Here is a 21,759-nt window from a genome sequence, read left to right on the forward strand (position 1 = left end):
TACATGCCACAGCTCTCAATGCCTTTTCCACCGGCACCTCACTAACAAGGCCGCTCTTCTGGAATCTGTCCCCATGGAAAGCATCACACTTTTGCCTTGTGAAGAGGAAATCCTCCACCCCCCGACACCTTTGGGGTACAAGGGAGGAGGGAGTGGAGATGTACAATGGCAGCAGGAATGCCAGCGTAAGAACTCGGAAAGTCACACATGTAAGAGGAAGGAAGGTTGGGTGAGGATGATCTGGTTCCTAGCCAGATTCTTTTAACAATGCTCAGATTAGGAGAAGAGCAACATCCGGTGATTGCCAGGAACAATATTTATCCTCACAGGTGAATGGGACCACCACAACTGCCAACCGGAAAAATGTCTATCCTTGTAGATCAAGTATTATATACAAAAGACACCACCAATGACAGTCAGAGGTGGATACATGCAATGGTGGCTGGTGCTCATTGGGACTGATAGGGTGGAAGGCAGGGAGCTCAACAGTAGGGGGAGCCAGAGCCAATGATGGATAGAACCATTGCTTCCTACCAGCCCACGTGAGTTTGCAAGCCCTCCATGGCAGATCATGTGGATTTTAACCTTTCGCATGAGATGAGAGGACCTGGCTGAGATGAGAGCAGACTGGCATTGCTAGGGCAGTTGCCACTGTGCTCTAATGGACCAGCCTCCTGTGGATATATGGAATCACTATTCAAAACAGAGGTGCTCAAAAATGTGAGCATCCATGTTCAATGCAGAGGTGGCCTCATCCAAGGTAGGCACAGACCACCTGTTGAGCTTGCAGAGACTCGAACCACAGCTTGCACTCCTATCCAGGGGTCTACCAGACTCACAACTCCCACCTATAAAAGACAGCTCCATGCAGCCCAGGAAATGCAGGAGCTGAATGGTGCTGCCTGCTCTGTTCCCTCTTCCTTCTCTCCCTCTCTGAAGTACATTCCCCCTCTTGGGGAAGAAAGGGGGTCAGGAGGAACTGGGCTGCAAGAAGAAGAAGAAGAAGAAGAAGAGGAGGAGGAGGAGGAGTTTGGATTTGATATCCAGCTTTACCACTGCTGGAAAGAGTCTCAAAGCGGCTAACATTCTCCTTTCCCTTCCTCCCCCACAACAAACACTCTGTGAGGAGAGTGGGGCTGAGAGACTTCAAAGAAGTGTGATTAGCCCAAGGTCACCCAGCAGCTGCATGTGGAGGAGTGGAGACACGAACCCGGTTCCCCAGATTACGAGACTACCGTTCTTAACCACTACACCACACTGGCTCTCGAGGAACTGGGCTGCAAGAGTGCTTCAGCTGATGCTTTAAAATGGGGTGCTGGTGAAGCTGTGGCCCTACAGGTGTTGCTGGACTACAATCCCCATCATCCCTGGTCATCAGTCATGCTGGCCAGGGCTGACGGGGGTTAGAGTCCAGTAACATCTAGTTGGCTGCAGGTTTCCTACCTTTGCTTGAAAAAAGTGTTTTCTATGAAGCAGCCCCACAGAGGGTTTTTTTTTTGGGGGGGGTGAGAAAGTGGTAGCTTCCCATAGATTCCCATACCTAGCTAAGAATGTACTTATTCACACAGAATGGCCAGGATACAGAGGTCTCAGCTTGGTGACAAGAGTCTCCCCTGCTTAAGAAAGCCTTGCTGTGTGAGTTTTGGGGGTTTTTTTTTGTGTGTGTTTGAGGTTAACACAGGTCCCAGTCAGTTTTGCTTTTGGACGGCTTCCCTGCCTGTTGAGAGAAGAAGTTCCTAAAACCAGCAGCGCCTTTCCGACAGGTTTAGTGGGAAGCAAATGCAACCTGTCAAGCAGCTACATCACATGTTTGCCTTGACTCTCACCCAGGACAGGAAGCAAAAACACCAGCAGTTCCATTTATTGCCTGACCAAAAAAAAAAGGAGCTCTCAAAAATGTTCCTAGAAAGTGAGCTGCTTTTCTACTTCCAGCTTTCCTGTCGAAGTTAAAAGAAAATTGTCCATCATGTTTATATGGGGGGGGGCAGGACTTCTCATACTGGCTAGAGATATTCAGCAGTGAGTTCAATAACTGTTTACAAAAGCAGGTTTTAAAAGCTTTGCTGTCAGAAACTGAACATATAACTAGGTCTGTGTGCACAGCATTCTATGCAGTGTTGTTGTTCTTAAAACACCTACACATTCTGTTCCAAGTATATTCAGATTCTATGCATCTGGAAAACAGAGAAAACCTGTCTTCCTTTGCAAGAGTTTCTCAGCCCTCCTGCTAGCATGGTACAGAGTAGTCAGAATGTCAGCATAGGACCTGGGGGACTAGGGTTCAAATCCCTAAGAAAATGATGAAATCTGAGGTAATATTATGCTTAAGTTAATCAGTTTAATATATGATAGAAATATTGAAAATTGGAGACATAATATTCGAGAACTATCAATAAGGTTTGAAATAAGGTAATAAATTGCTGTTTATAACTATATGACTGAGAACGCAGGAAAGGGTGATGTGAGGAAGTCCAAGGTTTATGGAAATATGATTTGTGGATAAATTAACTTTTATGTACTTTTTTCTTTCTTTTTATTCTATGTTTACTTTCTAAACTTCTTCTGTCTTTTTTGTTTTGTTGTATTTTACATGTTTGTTGCCTTCTTTTTTGTTAAAAATTTGTAATAAATATTTTATTTTAAAAAAACAAATCCCTGCTCAGCCATGAAGCTCACTGGGGTGACCATGGGCCAGCCACAGTCCCTCTGCTTAACCTACATCACAGGGTTGTTGTGATGGGGAGGGGCAGAACCATGTAGCCACCTAGGAGAAATGGTGGGATAGAGATGGAAAACAATAAAGAAGAAGAAGAGTGTGACTAGCCCAAGGTCACCCAGCAGCTGCATGTGGAGGAGCAGGGAATCGAACTCGGTTCCCCAGATTACGAGTCTACCGCTCTTAACCACTACACCACACTGGCTCTCAAACAAATAAAGGGGGGAGGTTCTCAAGGGTCTGATGATAGCAGGTGGACATTTGCTTCCCCACCCCCGAATGCCAGCAAGCCCAACCCCTGACCACTACCCTCCTTTTAAACCAGCATTCCCATCAGTGCTGAACTTTGAATTTCCCACAAAGCCCTTAAAAAAGCCATTTCTCCAGAATTCAATCTTATGACGCTGTGGACCCTATAAAGATTGGCTGTGGAACGTCCAAAAAGTGTGTTTGTGGGACTGAAACCAAATCATTCATAACAATCAATAATCATTGCACAATAAAAATCAGAATATCCACGAAGACATGAAATCAACAAAGCCACTCTTCTTCCCGGTCCTGGAGGTCATCCAACATCAAAGACTGCACCTTCCTCCAAAGCCAAACCAATCACTATCGTATTAGTCAAAAGCCTTCTTACCTCCCATCCAAAGTTTGCTTCTTTCAACGTCGTCCTTGGAAAGGTCATGTAAGGCCCGAATCTTTCCCCAATTTCAATCTTCTTTTTGGTCCAGATGCCCAGCCCTGCCCCTGGAATGGAAGACTCCCTCAGCTCAAAGTCGGGCGGGATTGGAATGTCATCGGGGATGTAGACGGGAGCTTCGTACGGAGAGCCTTCCTTGGGGTTGAAGTCCTCTCCGGCGGGGAAAGGGGATGGCGGCCCCACGGGGATGGGGGACATGATGCTGTCCTCAGTCTCCTCCTCCCCGCTCTCACCTGCTAGGAGGTCTGCCTCGGTTTCGTACATGTTGTTCACAATCTCGTTGTCACCTTGAAAACACACACACAAACAGAAAGGGATAAGTGGTGAGATCCTCTTCTCTTGGGCAAAGGGAATAGTCAAGTACTCCCTGGGTACCAAGGCAGCGAGATTTAGCCTCAGAAACAGGCCTCTGTGGAACCAGGGGAGGACCTGACAGGCTTCACAAGGACTGCTGCTGCCCAGCAGAGAATGCTGCTTCTTATGCCCTTTTAAAATGTGTTGGGGGTGTGTGTTATTGTTATTTTAGAGCCGCCATACGTCTGTATTTCCCTGGATATGACCAAGATTTCAAAGGTGGAATTGACATGGGGGGATTTCTAAAAGGTGGCACTTTGCCCTTGGTGTCAATGGCAAGTCAATGGAAAAATTGTGTATTTTTGGCATTTTTGCTAAAAAGAAAAGTTTTGTTAAAAAGAAAAAAAAGAAAAGTTCAACAACTTGGGGATCTTCCTAAAAAAAAAAAAAGGGGGTCAACAAATTGGGGTGACCTGATTTTTTTTTCCTTTTTGAAAAATGGCAACTCTGTGTTTTTTGTACTTTTATATTTTATCCTGTGAACTGCCCTGAAACCTGTGGGTATAGGGCAGTATATAAATTCACTAAATAATGATTTAAAAAATGCTAGTTGAAGATTCTGTTGACTCCTTCAACCACTGACATTGTTGAAAGAGATAGAAAGGACCAAGCTTTGCATGTGGAAGGTCCCAGCCTCTCCAAGTAGGGATGGAACCCTGGAGAGCCTCTGCCAGTCAGTGAAGACCAAGGGTCTGAGAATAAGGGCAAGGCTAGGGATGAATTTGAGCAAGGAACACATGGGGACAGAGTGCTACATTTACTATTTCCCTCTTACACTTCTATGCATTTTAGCAAAGCAAAAGCCATGCATATATCAGCTTCGCAGGCCAAGATGTGTGCATCTGAATGAACTATGTAAGGCCATGTTTATTTTTTGCAAGCAAGGGCAATTCCTGAGTCACAAGCAGCTCATCTTTGCAAACTTACTGGGAAAGTACATATTCCTTTATTGTTCAAAAAAATATGCCTCCCCCCCTCTCTCTCTCCACCTCCCCCAACGATGTCCTACCATGTTCCTGTAGTATAACTATGCCACCCGCAGTTCAGGCTTGGCCACAGACGCCATTCAAAATCCATGTCTGGATCTGGTTCAGTGAGTTACTCGAAAGGAGGTGAGCAGCCAACCTGCCCTTGAAGCCATGCCTCTCGCTTTTATGCCCTGCTCGGCAAGCCATAGAGAACAGTTTCTCCTTGAACACAACAGCATCGCCAGCATATGCACAACTGTACTCAGATGTAGGGATAGGTGAACGTTTCTGTTTTAGTTTATCTCAGTTACTTATCGTTCTAATGATAAGCTCATTTCTCCACATCTCCACATCAGTGTGTGTGTGTTTTTAATGAAAAGTCCTTGTGAAAATTCATCAGAATTTTAGTGTGAAAACACAGATAGGTAGGTAGGTAGGTAGCAATTTTGCCAAACATACACAGTTGCACAAAGCAATTTGCACTAATATAATGCATTCTGGTATGTTATCTTCACCAACATATGTATTTATGTGCACACTTTACCCTGGTATATGCATTTTTGCAAGCATGTGGGACTGCCCTTGAAGCTAACCCAGAAGTTGCAACTAGTCCTGAATGTGGTGGCTCGACTGCTAACGTATAAACTGAGTAGGTAAGTCAAAGGTTTGGTAAAGGACCTGCAGAACAGTCATTGAAAAGTACTGAGTTCAATGAAAATTGGGTTTTTGACCATGAATCTAATTTCATTCAATACAGCAGGTTGGGTTAATAAGCTGACGGATAGGAATTTGTCAAAAAGAAACCGGGAGCTAGCTAGCTAGATATACGACTGAAGTTAAACTCGTCTCTCCACTGCAGTGTACATATTACTCGATTAGAAAAAACAAAACCCTTCACATCAGGAAGAAGGTTTGCCTGTGATTGAATCCTGGGTTACGGCAGGGTGGTGGAAATGTGCTTCTCGGTTTAATGGCTGCAGAAAAATAGATTCATAATCCGCTTACAAACAGAGCCCTTCAGGAACTATTTCAGATCTATTCTCTGCAGAGAAAACAAAAAGACCCAAACCTTTAAAAGTCATGTGGCTAAAACACTTATTTAATTTAGGAGCATTCAGAAGAGTAATTATGAGCCTACAAGTGGGTAGGGGTGTCTTTTATTTCTTCTTCCACTGATTTGTGCCTTCCGCTCACAAAAGCAGCAAAGAGCCGCAGCTGTTTCCCTCATGCACTAAAGTTCTATGTTGTTTGGGAGCAGAGGGAGAGAGAAAACACCCCCAGAAAACATTCAAATAGGACATATGCAGAACAAACGTAAAATTGCAAGGGAGAGCAATTAGCTGAATTAGTCAGAGTAAGTGACCACATCAAGGAACCAACAATGCGTCCGGTCAGGAGGGAGCACGGCACCCACAGTTGCAAGGGAACTGTAGCACAGATGGAAGACGCTCAGCACCATACAGGAATGAACCGTGCACTGTGTCCTCTGTTGTTACTTTTAAACACACACACACACACACACAGGCTAAATACCCTTAATCTAGCAAAGTCGTTCTCCCTCCGCCCAACCCCAAGAGCAATTAGGAAATTAGTGTGATTATTTTAGCAGGCTGCAAATTGCGACACTTAAAACTGGGTTGCAAAGGAAGGCTGTAATTCCGCAGTCACCCGTTACATCCCCTTTCTGCTCTTTCGCTTGCTTGTTTGTTTGTTTTTGCTAAAATGCATAGAAAGGGAGGGGGGAGAGCAACCTGTTCGATGAGCTTCTGAAGAAAAGTTAAAAATAACAATTCAATGGAAACCGCTAAATGTCTCTAGCTAGATTTCTGCGTTCTGCCGGATTCTCGAAGATGCTGGGTTGTCTGCAACTAAGTTTTACACAGAGCAAACCCACTGAAATTAATGGACCTGTGTCTGTTATAGGGCTAACGCTGGATACAAACCGCTAGAACTCCATTGCCTACCTCTACCCCTGTTGACACGGACAGGCCATTTCTGCTACTCAAGGCAGTGGCTCCAAACCGCACAATACGTTTAAAGCACTCTGGTGCCACTTTGAACAGTGGTAGAAGAACCCTGGGAACTGTAGCTTGTTAAGGGTGCTGAGAGACATCAGGAGACTCCTGTACTCCTTTACAGAACTACAACTCCTAGAATTCCCTAGGAAGACGGATTGGCTTTCAAACCATTCTGAGAGCTGTCCTAGGCAGAGATGTTACCAGGGATTGAACCTGGTATGCAAAAAGTGGATGCTCCATCACTGAGCTATGGCTCTGAGATAGCATGTTGCTCTATGAGCCTGGCAATGTAGAAAGGTACAGGTAGGGCTACGAGACCCAGACCAACAGTATATGTTAAGCTTTTAAATAAATAAATAAAACCCTTTCATATGTGGCAATCGGCTGGGCTGTGTCCCCCCCCCTTTCTCACTTTTTTTTGGGGGGTGGGGAGGGTGGGGTGGGGTGGGGAGAACAAATTTACCTTTCCCCAGCCCAGCCATCAGCTGCAGGCTCCCTGCTTTCTTTTGCCATATTTCCCTCCTCGCTCCTTGCACCCCCCTCCCCAGAATAACAATCCAACAACTGCCTCATTGTGGACTCTGGAGCAATGTGCGGGACTCCTAGCGAGAATATTAATGGCTGACCTCTGATGTAATCGGGGAAGGGGAGGGAGGGAAATAGCACCCGACCGAAATTGCAGTTTTCACTTCAGCGTGGAAAGGCATTTTTTGTGCTGCCGAATAGGAGCAGAGCAGTTATAACAGCAGGGCTCGACTTTTAAGGAATGAATCTTTCATCCCTTTTATATTCTCAAAACGGGGCCTCTGGCCTCTGAGAAATATTCCCCTCCTTTTCTTTTGAGGCCTCATAAACGCTTATTCTGAAAATCATTGCTTTGGATCACTAAAGGGATAGGAAGGAGGATTTTTTTGTTGCGTGCATTCCGGGGCGAATGCATCTATCGCTTATGTACGTTTCCTTCAGCAAGAGAGAAAAAGAGAAAGAGAGCGAGAGGGAGGGGGAGAGAGAGGGCAATCTTGCTTACGCAAACATGCCCCCAGAAACAAGCCTTTCAGAAGCATTATACACCATAATCCCGAAAATACTTGTGGTTGCAGTAAATGTTTCTCCTCTGGGTATTAGCAAGTCAAATTATTTTCCACTCTATGATTAGCCCCCTTTGCACTTATGAAACAGGGATTCCAACCAGGCTGAGGAGGGAAGGCTGGGTTTAAGAGCAGAGTGAGACCATCGAAGGGGAACTTGACATGACAAGCTGCCCGGCTCCTGAGCAGTATTGAGGGTTCTTTTCGTCGCTGTTCCCTCTGTACTTAAGGGTGCCTAGAGGGTTGTGCAGCAACCTGCCTGAGAAATATCACTTCTCAAAACCAAACCTCTACAGCGATGACAAAAACCAACAGCTCCACCTGCTTCTCTAACCTTAACATTTCATGTGGTGCCAACTCCTGTCCCAAGTGTAATCTGCTTTCAGAGTTGGAATCAGGGGTTGGCATCATTGACTGTCTGCTGACGTCCACACCCTGTCAGGGAAACAGAAGTATCTACCTTATACCAAGGGATGCGGGTGGCGCTGTGGGTTGAACCACAGAGCCTAGGACTTGCCGATCAGAAGGTCGGCGGTTCAAATCCCCATGACGAGGTGAGCTCCCGTTGCTCAGTCCCTGCTCCTGTCAACCTAGCAGTTTGAAAGTACGTCAAAGTGCAAGCAGATAAATAGGTACCGCTCTGGCGGGAAGGTAAACAGCATTTCCGTGTGCTGCTCTGGTTCGCCAGAAGTGGCTTAGTCATGCTGGCCACATGACCTGGAAGCTGTACGCCAGCTCCCTCAGCCAATAAAGCGAGATGAGCGCCGCAACCCCAGAGTCGGCCACAACTGGACCTAATGGTCAGGGGTCTCTTCACCTTTTACCTTATACCAAGTCAGACCATTGGTCTATCTAGCTCACTACTGCCTAGATGCTCCTGGGTTTTAGGCCATGAATAGTCCCAGCCCTACCTTGAATTTGGGACCTTCTGCATGCAAATCAGGTTCTCTACCACTGAGCTATGGGCTTTCCCCACTGCCAGCTTCCAAAGCCTCTTGGTCCTGCTCTTCCTTCTCCTCTATATTGCTCCAAGGTGAGCCCAGGACACTTTGTGGCCTGAGGAGAGGGCACCACTACCCTATAGCATGTGCAGGACTAGTCTGGTCCAAACGCTGGTGACAGGATGGCATCCTCCATCACACCTGAAGCCTCTTCTCGTTGAGGTGTGTAAAATGATGCATGGTGGAAAGAAATTGGATAGGGAGAATACTAGGACCCAATGGGGCTATACAATGAACCTGAATAGCAAGAGACAAAGAGCAGACAAAAGGAAGCACTTCCTCACATATGGATTTCCCTCCAACCGAATGTAGCGATGGTCACCAACTTGGATGGCTTCAAAAGAAGATTGGACAAAGTCACTGAAAATAAGGCTATCAATGGTTATAATGATGCCTACGGTCTACCTCTGCTGTTGGAGGCAGTATCCCAGTTGCTTGGAACTGCAGGTAGGGAGAGTTACTGTTCCACTCAGGTCCTGCTCATGGGCTTCCCAAAGGCATATAGTTGGTCACTGTGAGGATAGGATGCTGGACTAGATGGGCCACTGGCCTGATCCAACAGGGATTTTCAGATGCTCTTAAACTAGCAAGGCATCTGAGAGGTGCAAATAGAGGGCTGCTTGGCACTCCTCCAGCAGAGGGGAACCATTGCCCTTACTTCATACCAGCATCCATCATTTCCCTCTGCTTAATGGAAAGCCTGCCCTCCATCTTTCCTTTGCTCTCAACCTCTGGGTAGCATTGCAAATTCAGCCGAGAGAGAGAGTCAGTATCGGTAACAATGAGAAGTGAGTGATAGTCATTGGCCACTTTGAGTAGAGGATGCAGGACCAGATGTGTCATCGACCTGATTTAGCAGACTCTTATTACGTTCTTATTCTCAGGAAGGTCCCCTTTTTGCTCACGATGGTTTGGGGACAGTTATATGCAGTTCCACTTTGAACACTGATGGTGTCAAGAAAAGTCTTGCGGCCGACATACCTCTTCATTTCCTATCAGTGCATTTCCTATAACTTCCTGTTGAAATTCTGCAACTTTTCATCCTGCAAACGTTCTGATGTTTGTTTGCTTTTTATCCCACTAAGGTGCAAGGGTGCTGCTCCAGATGGCAACAATGCAGGGACACGGGAGAAGCATCACAAAACAACGCGTAGAGTGGACTGATATGTGGATGATCCAGTATAAATCCACCACAAATGCCCTATTGCTTGCAACAGTGACTTGTTGCAGAATGCAGCAGAATCAGTCCATAGCATCCTGATGCCATGCTTCGGCACCATGTATTTTAATTACGTGTGGATATTTAATCATTGATTTTTATACTCATAAAAGACCGAGAAGCTGTTTTCGGCATGTTAAGTGGCATATAAATTAAATAATGATGATGCTTTGCACTAAAGGCTAAGTATGATGACTGTGGATGACTGCATTTTGGGGTCATGCCACCGACAGCTTAGGATCTGGCCTGTAGCAGTTTTGTGAAATTCCGTCACATTATGCGTTTTGCCTGACACATGGCAGCCCTCCAAGACTCAGATTTGGCAGACAGCTGGAGAACTGGATGTTCACAAGAAAGAAAGAAAAAGTGGGAAAGAAAGGGGGCAGGGGGGAAAAAGGAAAAGGAAAACGGGTCATTTTTACTTGGGCATAAAGTAGCAACCGACTCTCTGGGCTGTACAACCCTGACAGGCAGGAAGAGGATTCCCCGGGGGTGGGGGAGGTTGTTGGCTTAGGAATCGTACGGAGGGAGGTGGGGAGATAGAGGGAAGGTGTGGGGAGTACAGACAGCCTGTAAAGGCAGAGAGGAGGATTGCTGGTTCTTGTTTATGAAAGGCAAAGTGTGACATTTTGGACTAAGGAAGTGAACATCTGAAAAGAAACAGTACATAATAGAGGCAGGTAAGACTGGGAGGCATAGCAGTGAGTTTCACTCATCTGCACCCACCCCAAAGACAACTCAACTCAACGTTACTGAAGGGTTACCATCTTTTACCCATCATGCTCCCCACTCCATATATTTGAACTGAAAGTTTACAGCCCAAATGGACAGCTGCTAGCAACATTTATGATAACGACATCAACATCAACACTGATCATAGCTGTCAACGTTTCCCTTTTTTTAAGGGAAATTCCCTTATTCCAAATAGGATTCCTCGCAAGAAAAGGGAAAAGTTGACAGCTATGACACTGATATCTATCTATCTATCATCTATCACCTATCCAGAGAGCCAGTGTGGTGTAGTGGTTAAGAGTGGTAGACTCGTAATCTGGGGGACCGGGTTTGTGTCTCCGCTCCTCCACATGCAGCTGCTGGGTGACCTTGGGCCAGTCACACTTCTCTGAAGTCTCTCAGCCCCACTCACCTCACAGAGTGTTTGTTGTGGGGGAGGAAGGGAAAGGAGATTGTTATCCGCTTTGATACTCCTTAGGGTAGTGATAAAGCGGGATATCAAATCCAAACTCTTCTTCATCTATCTATCTATCTATCTATCTATCTATATCTATCTATCTATCTATATCTATCATCTATCTATCATCTATTTAATCTTTCTATCTATCTAGGCAAGTATTAATAATAATGCTGCTTCTGAAGGCAGCTGAGAAGTTGCACATGACTGAGAAATCTCAAAAAGCTTCTTCTTCTTTTATGTCTAACCCTTACAATTTTGGACGTGGCATTTATCCTGTAAAAGAGGTCAGTGCAGAGAAAGGAAAACCACAGCAGAAAGAAAAACGACAGTGTTTAGCAAAGCAAATTACAATTGTTACAAAAGTCAGTAAGTGGTCCAGCAAGACCCTTAGCAATATTCAGGTGGACCGCTGATCTAGGAGAAGCACTGGATATTTTTTATGGCTTGCAGGGATGTAAATTCTTTCCTTTGTAACTTAATGGAACAAACCCAAAGTCAGGGGTCATAGACTTCTCCCTCGCTTGGACACAAATCATTTTGGATGAGGGCTGAGCACACCAGGAAAAAAACCGAAAAAAGCATGGAACATTTCACACCTTTTGCAAAACAGTGGGGGAAATAGTGAATTGTGTCCTGTTCTTGGTTTCCAAGTGGGGCAGAGGGTTGCAGCAGGCCGCTGCTTCTGTCTAAGCAATCACTCCAAAGTGCTTCCAGGCGGGGAGGGAAACCTGGTTCAGTGCCGCACAGAACCATAAAGAGAACATATTTGGGGAATAGGCTTCAGGGAAGAGCAGAGACTTGCTCAAATCTGTCAATTTCAGCGTGGCTTATTTTTCACTTTCTCGTTTTTCCAATATTAAGTTCAGTTCTCCACATTCCTGCATCTAATTGTTGTTCAAAGTCCTTGTGAAAATTTGCCAGCATTTTAGCTCGTATTTTCCATAATACGCACACTCCCCCCCCCACAAGCAATTCTCCTTACTATAATTCATTTTTGTATGCATTTTCGTGAATGCACATTGGCACGTTTGCACACCCTTTCCACTAATGCACATGCATTTTCTTCTTGAACACATCGCTTGATCAGAAAACTGCGCTGCAAAGCCCAGAGAAACGTGACTTTCCAGGGATAGCTGTGTTTCAGTTCAAGAACAGCTTTGGAAAGTGAAAATTAGGTCGCATCGCATTAACATCCAAACTGAGCCAGCTTTCCCCTTCTCTCTAGAAGGAACTACATGCAGCTGTAGGCAGTGCTGTGAGCATGTTGCTTAACTAAGAAAATCTGAACAAAGGAATCTAAAATTCTGCAATGAGAAATTCTTTACTCTGCAATCAATGCTCATTATGCCAGAATTAAACACACAGTCACAGCCTCTGAGCCTCACCTACTTCACAGGGTTGTTTGGGGGGTTAAATGAGGGTGCTTGGGTGTATGTGACAACAGCAAGTAGAACATTAAATGCACAGACATGGAAAGAAGAGAAGGTGCCAACGAAAAAAGAGTGGCTTCTGAAAGCAATGGACTATGCAGAAATGGCAAAACTGACAGCAAAGTTATGAGATCAGAAGGACGGATGTATTTTATGGAAGAATGGAGGCTTTTCGTGAACTATATTATTGTTATTGTTGTTATTCTTAATATTTTAAATTACAGCCAAATGAAATTGCGGGCAGGATTTGAGATAAGAGCAGTGGAAGAAAAAGGATAAAATTATTGCACTTATTTTTTTGCAATAGGTAAAGATACAACACAGTAGAAAATGTTGGAATAAGAACACTGTGGAGGTGTGGGTGGGAAGTCAAGTTATGAAACAATGTATTTGATTTGAAGGTTATTGTGAAAATGTGACACACACACACACACACTTGACCACTGAGCCACAGATCTTCCCCCGTGTGCACTGTGTGATCACTTAGCATTAATGTGTCTGCATTTACATGGATGTCTGCTAGGGGTGGCGTGTACCCATTTGCACCCTTGGAGACTTAACTTCAAATATCCTGAGAAAAGGGACTGGGACCCTGGAGAAGAACAAAAATGCTAGCAGCATTCATTAGCAAAAAAGAAAAGAAAAGAAAAGAAAAGAAAAGAAAAGAAAAGAAAAGAGAAACAAAGGACCAATCCAATGACAAATCTGGGGAGATTTGGCTCAGGTCAAAGGTCCAGCTGGTCCAGCATCCTGTTTTCACAATGGTGAACCAGACACCACTGGTACGCCCAGAAGCAGGACCCGAGTGCACTAGTATCCTCCCAGGAACAAGTATTCAGAGGCATGTTGCCTAATCAGTGGAGGGAGAACATAGACATCATAGCTTATAGCCAGGCTTCCTCAACCTTGGCCCTCCAAATGTTTTTGGCCTACAACTCCCATGATCCCTAGCTAGCAGGACCAGTGGTCAGGGATGATGGGAGTATTAGTCTTAAAACATTTGGAGGGCCGAAGGTTGAGGAAGCCTGGCTTATAGCCATTGTTAGTTTCATCCCCTCTACAAGGGGTGGAGGACCTGTGGTCCTCCAGATGTTGCTCCATAGCAACTCACATAGTCTCTGACCATTGGCCATGCTGGCAGTGGTGGTTATGAGATATGGGAATCCAAAACCACCCAGGGGGTTGCAGGTTCCCCAGTCCTGCTCTGTATGATGAAGAAGAACCCTGCTGGATGAGATCAATTGCCACCTAGACCAACGTCCTGTTTTTACATTGACCAACCAGATGACTATTAGAAACCAATGTGGAATTGTGGGTGGTGCTCATTGGGACTGATAGGAAGGCAGGGAGGCCAACAGTAGGTGGTGCCAGAGCCAATGACAGACAGAGCCCACTCCTTGTAGTTTTGTCCCCATTCTCCTCCATGCTGTGATCCACAAGGGCAGCACTGAGGCTAAGGGGGAGAAAGCTGCCAGCCCAAGCCAGCCCTAGGACTAATGATAAACAGGAAGGCAGGTTGGTGGGGTCTGGCTCAGGGCAGACTAAGGTTGGTGGCGCAAGTGCCCCATTTGACTGAACAGTCTCACTTCCACTGTTCTCAAGAGGCACCTGAGTGTAACAGCTAAACAAAAGCAGTGGTGGAGAGTTGGTCAATGGTGAGAGCTGGAGTGCATGTGGGAATTTGGCTGGTCTGATGCACTGTTGAAGTAACAGAATGCCTACCAATTTCATGTCAATTGGACAGAAACAGCCAGAGATGCAGGCCGAAGTAAGCAGGAAGGGTCTCCATTGGAATCCATAGTGGAAGGAAAACAAAATCCAAAGGAAGGCATGTGAAATGAAAGTGAATTCAGACCAGAGCGGCATCAGAAACTTAATTGAAAAACATTATTTTAAAAATAAAATAAAAATAGAATACAAACTCCTAAACTTTGTTCAGATTCCACCATCCCCTGGCTTAGAATAAAATTATCTCAAGAAAGGGTTTTGAACACACAAGACCACTAGGAAAATAAAATCTGCAGAAGAAAAGTTTTTTTTACTCTGAAATCCATTTACAGTATAAAATCTCACCACAATGTTATGTAAAAGTGGGTCGTATGGATTTAAATGAGACGGGGGGGGGGACTTAGAGAAGCAAGGGGAGGGGAGGCTCCACGTGCCTTCACTTTCTAAAGATTAAATTAAGGTATTTTCTTTTATTAAAAGGATTTCTGCTGGTGGAATGGAGACTAAAGCCTGTAACAATATTTCAAAGTGTTTTTAAATGCACATTTTCCCCTAGTAAAAGCAGCAGGGAAAGTGTCCAAATACTTCTCTTCTAAATGCCAGTATTATATTTCTTGTGAAAGTTGAGTTCAGCCAGGCATAAAATATATTTCCGCACAGAAGTCTTATTAGAATCATTAACCAGAGGCTGCTGTCCAGAGCTAAGCATTACCTTTTCACTTGCTTAACCTTCTCTCGATATTCAGGTCGTAGACATGCAAGATGTGTCAAAACCCGATAGGATTGGAAATTCAGCTTAACTCTCTTTCTACCCACCCACCTGATTCTGGAAAATAACACAGAGGACATTTAGGGTGACTCCAGACTGTTGCTATTTTCAGATAGGATTCAATCTCTTACCGCCAAATTCAGTTTGTGCAATTATAGTGCCGTGCAGCAAACCCACTCCCCCAAGAGATGAGGCTTTTTTTTTCTGTAATAAGAAAAGTGGTGGGAGAGTGTGGAAAACAAACAGAATTAACACTAATCAAAGAGCCAATGCCGTCTAATCGCCCTGCAAACAGATCGGGATGAATGCTCAATAAATAGGTTGTCTAGAAGTGCCCTTAATTTAGATCATTTAATCATGATAACAGGCTCCGATAAAACCTTGGATCTGAATGCAGTTTGGCAAAAGTATTACCAGGACAAATATGCTGCAACTGTACGCACACAGGCATGCATATGAATCCCAATGAATGCAGTGGAATTTAGTTAGGTGGAAGCCTGGTTAAAATTGGCGCAACACAGCATTCTGTTATATATATATATTGCTTTGATTCTGAGTAAACATGGACAGGTGAAGTCCTCCAGGTGAAGTCCACTGGGATTTCAGCTGAAGGGAATTACAAGCTATTTGCTTTACAACTCAAGAAGAAGGGAAAGTGTGTGTGTGACTATTACTGCAGGAAATTAAGGAGCACTGCAAGTTGATTAGTAAACAGCAGCAGCAGCAGCAACAACATAAATTAGGATGCATGACTTCTGTTTAACAGATGGATAGGTTGCTTTTTAAAATATAGCCAATTTGGATGCTTTGAGTACAGACAAAAAATTTTGTGGGCTCTGAGATTATTAAAAGATCAATTTCCATTTTTATTCTTGGACCGCAGGGAAGTTTTTAAGGTGTGACATTTTAATGTATTTTTAATCTTTGTTGGAAGCTGCCCAGAGTGGCTATGGAGGCCCAGCCAGATGGGCAGGGTACAAATAATAAATTATTATTATTATTATTATTATTATTATTATTATTATTATTATTATTATTACTTTCCTAGAAGTAAACCTCCCTGTGTTCAATGGGGCTGACTTCCAAGCAGACATGCAGAGGACTGCACTGCAAGGCCGCAGTTCTCTGCAGGTTTACATGGGAGTAAATGCATTCAGACTCAGGAGAACTTTCTTCTAGATCACCACGTGCATGGAGTTACACGAGAAGTGTCCTAAGCAGTGGGTAATCCATTGTCTTTCCACTTCAGCCCCCCTTCCCTAATTGCTTTATGAGGGCAAGAATGGCAGCCTAAATGGCTGCTGTAGGTAGGATGTCCTGTCATCGTGCTATAAAGTTTCTGTTCGGCACAATTATTACAGGCACAGGAGCCCTGTCCAGTTTCTCGCCTATACACCGTAACACTCAAGATGCCTCTGAAGATCAGCTGCTGTTGTACTCAAGTCCTGTTCATGGGCTTCCTAACCAAGGATGGGGGAGAACTTCATTTCTATCACATTTAAAGGCAAACCTACTTAATTCGTTCTTCCTGAAAAAACGGTGTAAAACAAAAACACAGCTATCCATCGAAAACTGGACTTCAAGGGGTGTGTGTGTGTGTGTGTGTGATGAATATCCTAGTGTGCATGTAAATGCATATATTAATGAAAACTACATGTTGAAAAAATGCATTGCATTAGAGAAAATTGCTTTGCAAAAGCATATTTGTATATTGTGTACTAAAATGCTGGTGAATTTTCAGGAGGATTTTTTTAAAAAATATTGCAATTTAATGTGGAAACGTATAGATTTGATCTTAATATAACACTGCTTAGAAAATTTGGGTGTTAAGCAGTATATAAATGCCTGAAATAAAAAATAAATGATTGGGAAAATGAGAAACGGAGAGAAACCAAAATTGGCAGATTAATCCATCCCTGTTCTCAGCGGAGGCATCTGGGTGGCTACTGTGAGAATGCTGAACTTGATGTGCCTTTGGCCTGATCCAGCCCCATGGCTCTTCTTCTGTTCAAATACTGCATGCAAGGCGGTTGAACAGTCGGATGCAGTGCATATTATAATTTCTCCTCACCAGATTTTTCAAAAATGAAAACTGAATTATAATACCTATATAAATTCAAGCAGCGTCATGGATTATATGTGTCAAAACAAAACTGTCAGAAAACTCCCTTCTGAGAAATTTCAGCTCAGATCATATGGAAAGAAAAAAATGTTGCTAGTTCAGAAAAAGTCTAAAGATGTTCCCCAGAAAATTCTTTTCCTGGGAAATTGCAGCTCAGGTCTAGATTGCAGGTCTGAAATAAATGTAGGGGAAATCTCCCCCCCACCCCGGAATGTCACCTTCTCTTAAAGACTGAATGGCTTCTCCTGCTTCTTTTTGAGGAAGGAAAATATAAAACTATGTTCCTGTATTTGTTAAAATTGCTACAGGGACACAGGCACATATATTGGCAGATGCAGATATAGATGCCCACAATGGGGAAGAAACACAACGATCCTTCAAAATTCACACTTTTCTGAATTCTGCTATGCATTTGTCCAACCAAATGATGTGTACCCAAAAAAATGCACATATCAGGGTATAGCTTGCATAAGAAGACATGTATTCTTGAAAGTAACATTCTAAAAATACATTATGTTAGGGGAGATTGCTTTGCGAAAATGTAGCTATCAGGAGGGATTCACACTAAAATGCTGGTGAATTTTCATAATAAAAACAACAACAACAACAACAACAACAACAACAACAACAAAACTGATGTGGAATTGTAGAGAATTTAAGATTAGAGATATGAGACACCAAAAAATTGTCCGATTTCACCATCCCACAAACAATACACAAACATACAATACACATAGCCTTGCTAGGAAAGGGCCACTAGTGGACTGTCAAAAAGACTGACTTCTGAACAAGGGCTGAAGACAGATAAGCAGAGAGAGATGTCTGAAGTGGGAACTCACCCTCATTCAACCCTTACACCATGATGAAAATGGATGCTACGTAATAAATTCTGGAGCTTTCTCATAGAAACGTTCATTAGCAATTTGGAGGAAACACAAAAAAAGTTTCAGAAACCGCACTGGGGGTTGGTGGGTGGGGGGAACATACACATATGAAGAAGAAGAGGGAGAAAGGAGACAGAGAAACCGTGCTATTTTCTTTGGAAACGCTGCCATGTCAGCTTTGATAAAAGCATGGACAAAGTTTCCAGTTCAGCGAGAAGTTCTTTCAGGTGGAAATGTACGAAAATAATAGAAACGGGAAAGAAAAGAGAAAGAAACAGGGCAGGCGGGGAGGATGGAGCCGGGAAAGGGGGGGGCAGAGAAAAGATGCAACCTAGCTAAAATTTGGAAAATATTCCCAAAGGGATGGAATGTGAAGGCTTTCGAAATATTAGATGAAAGATGCTGAGCAAATTAGATTTGTCTCCCCTTTGGCCTTCCAAAGAAAGGAAGAAGAAAGAAAGGAAAATGGCAGATAGTGTAAAGTATGCCTTTGAATCCTGGCCCTCAAAACTCCAGGAAAAAAGAAAGAAGAATAAAGAATTTGAAACTCTCCCCAAAGAGAGCCTGCATTGGGAATTCGCATCCCTGCCAAGCGCAAGCATCGCCTCTGTTGTCATTGCCTCATTGTCATTCTCCTCACTTGCGGTTCCCCGGGGTCCAGAGCAGGAGTCTTGGCGCTATTAACATAGTAGATTAACAGGGTGGGCTGGAGAGGGGGCTAAGGCATGTTCACAAACATGCTAAATATTAAAAATAATCGATAGCAACTTATATCTCCTAGAGGGCCCTGCACAAACATACTCCCTGGGACTAGGTGAGAGAAGGGGAGTTAGCGGAGATATCAAAACAGACCCCAGCAGCCAGAGGCAGCACGGAATAAAAGGGGAGCTGGGAGGACAGAGGGCTGAGCCGTGAGGTGGATGTCAAAAGCAGAACTCTTTTACAAGAGGGAAGGGATGCATTTTAACCTAACAATGTGGGACAGATTTTTTCCCCCTTCCCAGATCAACCACCCACCCCTGCTCGTTCCAACCTTACAATTCCACACACACACACACCCCATGTCTTAGAAGGCTGTGTAAAAGAAATTTGAGGCCATTTCTTCTCTCTCTCTCTCTCTCTCTCTCTCTCTCTCTCTCTCTCTCTCACACACACACACACACACACACAGTGTTTGATACTTTCACTCACGGCTAACTCGCTTCGTCCCTGACATTAGGTTCAGCGGGAGTTTCTGGGCCCAAATTATCGCAGCGCTTCGACGCCAAAATACGTTTGCAAGAGAGTTATTTCTCAAAGCACACAGTTATTTGCAAAAAAATCTCATTTATATTCTCCTAATTCATCTCCTACCTACTCTGCCATTGCTCCCCACCCCAAAATAAAACCTCTTACCAATTAGGGATACTGCTGGATTTGGGAGTTTTAGAAGAAAACGAAGAAAAGCAAGACATTTATTGACTGTAGCAAGTTGATTGCTCTAAAATGAATTGCCAAGAGCCGAGTTGCAGTGGTGGTTTTCTTTTAAAAGATCTTTGTGACCTAATCCCCAAACGAAGATATATATTTTTTGGGAGGGAGACATTCAGAAATTCAGCAAAGCCACTGAATTTCTCACTTGTGTGATATTTTTAACTGTGCAACGTGTGCCATGTGGCGAGGAATCTGAGCTCAGTGGGAGAGACACCCACTTTGATCTTTGCTTGCCTTGTCCATTAGGACTGGTAGGATGGAAAGCAGGGAGGTCAGCAGTAGGTGGCGCCAGAGCAAATGGCAGGCAGAGCCAACTGATTCCCTGTGGAGTTCTACAAGAGGCAAGACTGGGGCTAAGCGGGAGGAAGATGGCAGGCAGTGCCATTCCTTGACTGGTTGTAAGGAAGAAGGCAACACAGGTTAGGACAGGCTGAGATTGGCAGGGCAGGACCCAATTTGCCCTAATAAACCAAGCTCCACCAGTGGCAGGTGGCAGGGCATGGGAAAGGAATTCTCTCTGCCTCAAGATGTGGAGCAGCCACCCCAAGTCAGAATAGAGAATGGCGGGCTAGTTGGACAAAAAGTCTGACCTGGTGTAAAGCAGGCTTCTATGTTCCATGTCTGCCCTTCAGATGTTCACCACTGAGAAAAACAGGGGAAACCCAAATGTCAGGATCAGATCATGACTTAACAAAAAAACCAAAACCAAATTATGCCTGGAACTATCCGGGTGAATTTCCTAGCTCTGTTATCTTACAGAACAAGCCTATCCATGTCTACTCGGAAGTAAGCTCCGCTCCAGCCAATGGGGCTTAAGTAAGCGGAGTCAGGATTGCAGCCTTATCAGTTGACACAATGCTACAGGTGTCGACTCAGAAGGAAGCCGGTATGCATATAATAACGCTTAGTCCTGGATGCATTGGGAATGAGATCAGACCCTTAATTCAGTCTTAATTTGGCCGAAATTAAAGTGCGCAGGGTAGCTGGATGAGAGCGGGCTTTGCCAGTGGTGCCCCCATGTGCATGATCTGCTCTTCCCAGGGGAAACATGCCTGGTGCCATCACTGTGTTTAGGTGCCAGGCGGAGACTTTATATTACTCTGGTGGTTTAGTCAACATAGGCTGTGGTGCTGGTCTTTTAATGGGGAGGGGCAGGGCTTCTCCTTCTCACTCTATTGCTGAATCAGCATTTTTGGCATTTTATCTCATAGAGTTGGAAGGGACCCTGGGGGTCATCTAGTCCAACCCCCCTGCAACACAGGAATATGCAGCTGTCCCTTACGGGCATTGAACCTGCAACCTTGGCACTGTCAGCATCACACTGAAACCAACTGAGCTATGCATGTCTTTTTAAACTTTTAAAATGATTTTATTGCTAAGTTTCATTGAAACTATTTTTTTCCCATAGTTGAATGACTAATACAGTGGTACCTCGCAAGACGAATGCCTCGCAAGACGGAAAACTCGCAAGACAAAAGGGTTTTTGGTTTTTTGAGTTGCTTCGCAAGACGATTTTCCCTATGGGCTTGCTTCGCAAGACGGAAACGTCTTGCAAGCTTGTTTCCTTTTTCTTAACACCGTTAATACAGTTGCGACTTGGCTTCGAGGAGCAACTCATAGCACGCGGTGTGGTAGCCTTTTTTGAGGTTTTTGAAGACTGGTGATTTTTGAAGCTTTTCCAAAACTTTTCCGAAACTGTGCTTCGCCAGACGAAAAAATCATAAGACGAAAAACTCACGGAATGAATTAATTTTGTCTTGCGGGGCACCACTGTACAGTAAATACTGCTGCTGCTGATTTCTCATGGGTGAAGAGACTCAAGGGCTCATGCTAAACCCCCTTTTCCATGCACAAGGCTTGACTTATCTGTATCAATACAAGGGGCAGCTGGGCACTTGCAAATGGGGGGAGGTATGCTGGAAATCTTAAAAAGCATCTTAAAAAGCAAAGATATCACCTTGCCAACAAAGGTCCGTATAGTTAAAGCTATGGTTTTCCCAGTAGTGATGTATGGAAGTGAGAGCTGGACCATCAAGAAGGCTGATCGCCGCAGAATTGATGCTTTTGAATTATGGTGCTGGAGGAGACTCTTGA

At 44.3% G+C, this 21,759-nt stretch overlaps 1 protein-coding gene across 5 annotated transcripts in view; it reads right to left on the reverse strand.

The window, feature by feature from the left end:
* PRDM16 (PR/SET domain 16) overlaps positions 1–21,759 on the reverse strand; it is a 472,000-nt gene that overhangs the window by 299,505 nt on the left and 150,736 nt on the right. For all 5 annotated transcript variants that reach the window (XM_082229835.1, XM_082229837.1, XM_082229838.1 and 2 more), the window contains exon 2: positions 3,357–3,706. In XM_082229835.1, the coding sequence (XP_082085961.1) occupies positions 3,357–3,706 (350 nt within the window). The remainder of the gene's footprint in view (positions 1–3,356; positions 3,707–21,759) is intronic.

Source organism: Podarcis vaucheri (assembly GCF_965113315.1).
Source record: "Podarcis vaucheri genome assembly, chromosome: 7".
Classification (NCBI taxonomy): Eukaryota; Metazoa; Chordata; class Lepidosauria; order Squamata; family Lacertidae; genus Podarcis; species Podarcis vaucheri.